General features: G+C 44.1%; 1 protein-coding gene across 1 annotated transcript in view; it reads right to left on the reverse strand.

Moving 5' to 3' along the window:
- Positions 1-4788, reverse strand: part of LOC144828106 (t-SNARE domain-containing protein 1-like) — a 65774-nt gene extending 60986 nt beyond the window's left edge. Inside the window, exons 1-2 of the mRNA XM_078686232.1 lie at positions 4245-4788; positions 3819-3956 (exon numbers count right to left, since the gene is read on the reverse strand). Of these exons, the coding sequence (XP_078542358.1) occupies positions 3819-3956; positions 4245-4668 (562 nt within the window). The 5' untranslated portion in view covers positions 4669-4788. The remainder of the gene's footprint in view (positions 1-3818; positions 3957-4244) is intronic.
- Positions 4789-7295: the final 2507 nt, after the last annotated feature.

A 7295-nucleotide genomic window follows, 5' to 3' on the forward strand; every position in this document is an offset into this window, starting at 1 on the left:
CCCCCTGTTGGAGATCTATTCGACAGTCAAAGGGTCAGTGAGGTGTTAATACACTAGCCTTTATTTTTGTCAAATATGTCTTTGAAATCCTGATAGACTTTAGGGATCAATACCTCCCTGTCTCCCAGAGAACAGTGACAAATCCATTTGTTTGATTTTACTTCCTGCATGTAATGCTTAAGGTAATAAGAGGACCTAAGTTTAAACTCCTTGTTTTCCAATCAATCCTTGGATTGTTGTCATACAATGAAGAAAATCAGTCAGTCAGTCAGGATTTTTTATAGCGCCGCTAATAACCTGTGAGGGTATCCAGGGGCTGGGGTCTCTGCTGCTCAGGTGGAATCAGTCAAAAAGCCAGGTCTTGAGATCCTTCTGAATTCCTGTAGGGAAGCTGAATTACGTAGGGAGAGGCAGTTCCAGCCCTTTGCAGCCAGATAGGGGAAGGAGCGTCCACCACTCTTCCTTTGGCGGATGTAGGGGGGGTCTGGGGGAGTGAGAGGGAGAGGGAGACAGAGCGAAGGTCTCTGGAGGGTTGGTGGAAGCTCAGGCAGTGGTTGATGTATGTTGGTCCCTGATTGTGCAGTGTTTTGTAGGCATGGGGTAGCATCTTGAATTGGCATCTCTTGTGGAGGTGGAGCTAGTGGAATTTACAGAGATGAGATGTGATGTGCGTCCATCTGGGGGGGGTTGAGGATGAGTGTGCCTGCTCAGTTCTGTATGGTTCAGTAGCTGTGTGGTGATTCCTCCATAGAGAATGTTGGTGTAGTTCAGTTCAGTTCAGTTCAAAAGCTTTTATTCGGTTTGTATTTACACAACCATACAAGCTGAACAATAAAATACAATAAAATACTATTAATTGTTACACATCCTAAATATCATCATAAACACCAAAATATTATACGTCAACCACTATACAATATAGGGAATTAATTCATGAACCGACCTTCCTATAAACTTAATGCTAGAATGGAGATACTCTATTGTGCTTAAATAAATAAATAATTTAAACAAATAGTACATCATCAATTGTGATTTAAGTATAACATATGTCATACTTCATGTTATAATACATAGTGATTAAAAAACATCTCATATACAGGAGACCAGGGGCCAGATGTAGGTAGCCAAATACCGGTCGGAAACGGCCGAATTCGGCCGTTACCGACCGGTATTTGGAGATCGGCATGTAGGTGACAGAAAATAGGCCGAATCGGTAAATTTCCCGAATCGGTAAAGTTACCGATCGGTAAAGTTACCGATCGGTAAAGTTACCGATCGGCAAAGTTACCGATCGGTAAAGTTACCGATCGGTAACTTTACCGATCGGTAACTTTACCGATCGGTAAAATACCGATTCGGTAATTAAGAATAGGTAAAATTGAAGTTTGAGATGTAGGGAGGCTCTGAAATACCGATTTTGGGCCCAAATCGGTATTTAAGAGTCGGTATTTACCATGGATTCAAATCAGGTGTAAACCAGGTACAGCCTATAAAAAAGGACCCAAAATGCAATTCTGTTTGCAAAATGGCGGCATTCTATGTAATTGCAAGACGGCTACGGCTACAGGAGGAAGGAGAGAGGGAATGGCTGAGACAGGAGCAGGTCTACAGGCAGAGGGTGACCCTGTTCATGCTCACAGAGGAAGAGATTGTGCAAAGGTACAGGTTGGCTCCAGACACCATCATGGAGCTCATCAGGGACCTCAAACCTCTGTTGGAGCACCCCACCCCAAGGGCACATGCAATACCAGCACATGTACAGGTGCTGTGCAGCATCCACCTGCTGGCGTCAGGGAGCTACCAGAGCGTGGTTGCTGCGGTGGGAGGGGTGACCCAGAGCAGCCTCTCAAGGTTTTTTCACAGATTCCTTGACGCCATGTTGCACAGGATGGACCATTACATTTCTTTTCCATCCACCCATGCAGAACTGGTTCAAACCAAATCGGACTTCTACCAGATGGCAGGATTTCCCCATATCATCGGATGCATTGATGGCACACACATCCCCATTTGTCCCCCTGCTGCCACAGAATACATTTACCGCAATAGGAAATCAACCCACACCATCAACGTGCAGGTGATTTGCAATGCTAAGCACTACATCACAGACCTTGTAGCAAAATTCCCGGGAAGTACCCATGATTCATATATATTTCAGAACAGTGGCATCTATGAACGGCTGACTGCAGGGGAATTTGGTGAAGGCTACCTCCTAGGTAAGACACAGTGTGCAACACCTATTAGACCTATTGCAATTAGCAGTACATGTATGCATGTGAGTAAATTATTCCCTTTTCTTTCCAGGAGACAGTGCATATGCCCTTCGCTCATTCATACTAACCCCCTACCTCAACCCCTCAACACCCAGCCAAAGGAGGTACAACCGGGCACACAAGCGCACACGCAATGTTGTTGAGAGAACATTTGGAATTTGGAAGAGAAGGTTTAGATGCCTGCACAAGAGTGGAGGTGCAAGGAAGTATACCCCCATCACATGCTGTAAGATCATTGCTGCCTGTGCCATGTTGCACAATCTGGCTGTGAAGAAGGGGACTGAGGTGGAGTTAAGTGACTATGAGGATCACGACGACGACATTGCTGTGCCTGAAAGACATCCTGCAGGAGTGTCAACACCAAGTGATGGCAGATACAGACGTGAGGAGATTACACGCAACTATTTCTGAGTAAGTGAAGACACCGAGCTATAGTCAAAGCACAAGCTTCTGTTTATTTAGGTTTCATAAACAGATGGTAAAGAAAAAAAATCAACAGTAAGCATTTGACATCAATGCTCACAGTGAGCAAACACACTCAGACAGGTCTTGAACCCACCCACCATAGTTGCATATTGTCACTAGGCTTGTTTAAATGGCACAAATGTGCAAATGTAACTTTAACAACTAAATAAACAAATGTCCACAGGCAGTAGGCCATAGTAAAAAATGTTCATTTTCGGCCACGCTTTGCACTGCCAGGTGTTTGTGGCTCAGCCTGTACACTGGGCGTTTGGCCTGTAGCCTCACCCTGTCGCCTGCTGCTCCTCCTTGGCTCAACACCATGTGGGCTAGCTGTGCTGCTCCTACTGGTGCTAGGTTCACTGTCCGGCACGTCAAGAGCAGAACTTCGTGCACTTTGTGCATTGAGTAGGGCCTCCAGCGCACCAGTCATTCCAGCTATGCCCCTTGTTAACTGGTTGGTATTATTAGTCAGGACTTCCTGGCTATTGATGCTACGCCTGCATAGCAGGGATGTGGCTGTTGCCAGGCGGTGTAAGGATTTCTCTGCTCTCTGTGCTCGCTGCTTGTCCCTGCGCCTTGCAGCAATTTCAGAGTCAAGTTTAGTGCACAGTTGCTGTATGCCTGTTGCCATGCACTTGTTCACCTCCACAAGCTCTTGTATGCCCTTGCCAATGTCCTGAATGTTAATGTTCATGTTTCTCATTTGTCTCTGACAGGCCATGATGCCCTTGCCCTGCATCCTCTGTATCCTGACCATCGATCCCTCCAGGCCTTGGAAGACACTGGACCCCTCCCCACGTGCACCTGCACCCCTTCCTTGGACTGTGCGCCTTCTAGTGGTAGGTGGTACAGGCTCTGTGCCGGGCTGCAGTGTGGCAGTGATGTCAGCCTCAGACAAGTCATGTGACTCTACACCCACCATTTCCTCAGCACCTATCTCCATTTGCAGCAGTGGGGAAACAACATGCCTCCTGCTAGGGTGTGCAACAGGTGTTACCAATTCAAGGGATGCAGGCATTTCTGGTGATGACACCAATAGTGGTGACTGTGGGGGAATTGGGGATCCATGCATTTCCTCACTGATGTCTGTTGCTTGGGAGGGTGGCTGCCCACTCGGGACCCCTGTGTCCTGGGATGCACTGGGCCCTGGATCCTGACTGTCATCCCTCTGGGGTGCCGTGCCTTCTGCCTCCTCGGACTGCCTTCTGGATGTGTGACCTGTGGACATATGGGCACATATCAGCTAGGTGCTAATGTGTCACAGCCACTACAATTAAACATATCAATTTGCACTTTGAACATGCTGCCTGCCCTTCATTTTGTCTGCAAACATTTAAATTACTTGTTGGTTACAGTGCTATGTCACATGTTCTGTCACTGACTGACTACATGTACCATGATGCATTGCTACAGTTTTGCACACACACCATGGGACTGGGGTAACTGAGCTGCAAGGGGTGAGGGATGGATGGGGGTGGGAGGGGGATTGCTGTGCATGCATCTTACCTTTTGTTTTTGCAGATTTAGCCGAGCTGTCCACTTCTCCCAGTCCATGGACACTTTCAGACTCCAGGGTTGTGGCTACCAGCTCCTCAAGCTCGGTGAGTGGGGGTGCTGTGTTCTTTCCTCCACCTGTTTTCTGTGACTGTTTGTGGCGATCAGCCAATTTTTTCTTTGTGAGGCTCCTTAGGTCATAGAACCTCTTCTTTAAGTCTTCTGTCACTCTGGTGGTCACTCCCACAGCATTCACTTTATCTAGGATGTCCAGCCATATTTTCCTTTTTGTGGATTCTGCCACAGTGAGGGACAGTTTTCCAAAAAGTCTGTGGTGTACCTTGACCACCTCCTCAACAAGCACCTGTAATTCAGTACTACTGAACTTAAGTTTCCTTTTCCTTTCTGCCTGCTCACTTTCCCTGCTGCTTTCCATTTTAAAGTGTTCTCAATTCACGAGCTCTGCCTGCTGCTGCTGCTGCTCCCAGTCTCTCTGCTCCAACTGCCTTTCCAGAACCTTCTAATTAGTTGCAGCTGCCTGTGTGCACACTTCCTGCCAGGAAGGGGGAGGGTGGTTGCACCTGATTGGCTGTTGTGTTGAGTTTCACTTTTGGTTGCTGGCCGACGCGGGAAATACCGATCGGTATTTACCGATCGGTAATTACCGATCGGTATTTACCGATCGGTAATTACCGATCGGTATTTCTAATGCTTTCCTATGGGACTTTTGCCCCATAGGAATGCATTGGCCATACCGATCGGTAAATACCGATCGGTAATTACCGATTCAAAATTTACCTATTCTTATTTACCGATTCTTACCGAATCGGTAATTGGAACATCTGGATGTTCCTACATACCCCTCCTTCGAATTTACCGATTCTTATTTACCGAATCGGTAAAATTCGGTAATTAAGGATCGGTAAATATTTTTTACCTACATCTGGCCCCAGATGTGCAAAAACGCGCTAATAGTATTAGAACTGTGGAGCTAAGCTAAGCAAGCAAATGCTCCTTAAAGTGACATATGCATGATAAAGTGACCTGTGCATAACTGCATATATGACCATAGGAACAGACTTCGCACGGTAGAATATACATCTTTACAGCTCTGTTATAATTCATTAAATTATTTACAACAGCTGACATTAATTCACAGTCAATGATTAAACCTTCTCTACTAAAAGTGACATGTGCTTTAGTGCAAGTATTTTACAGTAATATCGATTTCCTAGCAGCTCTACTTTTCAATATCAAATGTACGACATAAAAGCAAATATCTGGGCTCTCAAGAGAACATTATAATTTCATTGCATCGACTGATAAACGAATTCCATATTTTAAAAGGATAGGCTTCAGATAAAATTTCCTTAAAAATACGTAAAATTTACAAAATAGCAGGAAATGGCAACAACTCTGTTTTGAAACGTTATCACAAGGACAATTTACAGTAGTGCCTTGCCCTATAATTGGAAAGGACACAAGATGATGACCAATGCCCAACCTCAAACGTATCAACACAAAACGATGTGAAGGTCTAGTCACATTTGACAGATATGCCTGAAGTCCACTTTTCAGTTCCAGTTGCCTATAAAATACAGATGTCTTATGGGTCCTCAGTAATTTCTTTCTTTCCCCTTATAAGACAGAAACAGGTCTTTTTATTTCTTTCTTAGAGAATGGTATTACGTAATCAGACTCCTTGGAGATGGTGAAGTTAAATAATACGCTATACCAATGAATGATATAGCTCAACCAAGGAATACGTGGCCAATAATCTAACTTAAGGCAATCTCTGATTATGGTCTGTGTGAACTCGGTTTCCTTCTTGTACCAAATAGAACATCATAAAAGTAAGGGACGTATAGCAGCCTGGTCTGCAATATAATTTAGACCAGTTTATTGATGAATTAGGTCGGTGGATGCTGAAGCCGGGGCACACAGCATCCGATTAAGAAAGCTATTTTCATCTTTTTGAAGTTGTGCTGTGGAGGAGTGATCCCACAGTCCAGCTCCATATAGAGCCGAGGAGACACACCTTGCTTTATATATATTGTTATCATATCCTTAATTCTGCGGTCCCCTATTTTTGCAGCGAAACGAAAGATACCGTTGGTATTCCTAGTCATTTTATATCTAATATTTTCTTGCTCACTAGTCCATTTACCATTGCCTTCAAAGGTAATGCCTAAGTAACAAAAGGTTTTGACAGCTTGTATCTTTGAACCATCCAGATAAAAGGACCTAGGTGACTTCATTTTTCTGCCGCATATCATAGTGTATGTCTTCGATTTGTTGATTAAAAGTTACCCTCTTTCGCTACTGTATATTTATTAATTAATAAATCCAAATTTATACACTGTTCAATTGTCCCTAAACCCTTTCTAAAGCCATACTGAACTGGGGTTAAAACATTTAGATCTGAGGCCCATGTTTCCAATCTTCTTAAAATCACCCTACTCATCACCTTTATAGAAGAGTCCAGTAGTGATATTGGGCGGTAATTGCATGCTTCGGAACGCGAACCCTTTTTATGTAATGGAACAATGGATGATTGCACCCACGATATTGGAAAATTCCCCAAGGCAGCGGTGTTAAAAATCCTTGTGAGGATTGGGGCCCATAAGTCCATTACATCCTTATATAAATCTATCGGGACGCTTTGCCCCCTTTGCTAATTACCAACCCTTCCTGGACCTCTTCAACATCAATCAACAGTGGTAGTGTAGGCCACGTAAAATCGTCATTTAAAAGAGAAGTTAAAAGTACCTTATCCGGATTAAAAATATTAGAAAAATGTTCAATCCATTCAGTACAATTTACATAGGACGTCAGTTCAGGAATGTGATTGTCTTTTAAAAATTGACTATTTACAGTTTCCCAAAAGAGTTTGATGTTGTTCGTTTCAGCTGCCATACTTAATTTATCCCAGGCCTCTGATCACATCTCTTTTTTATGTACCAACAGGGCTTGTTTATAATTAATTCGAAGCTCATGGACAAGAATTTGGTTACGGGGTTTTGTCCCCAGCGCCAATTTAAGTTTGTGTAATGCCTGTGCACA

The sequence above is a fragment of the Lissotriton helveticus genome, chromosome 4_1 (assembly GCF_964261635.1).
Source record: "Lissotriton helveticus chromosome 4_1, aLisHel1.1, whole genome shotgun sequence".
Lineage (NCBI taxonomy): Eukaryota > Metazoa > Chordata > Amphibia > Caudata > Salamandridae > Lissotriton > Lissotriton helveticus.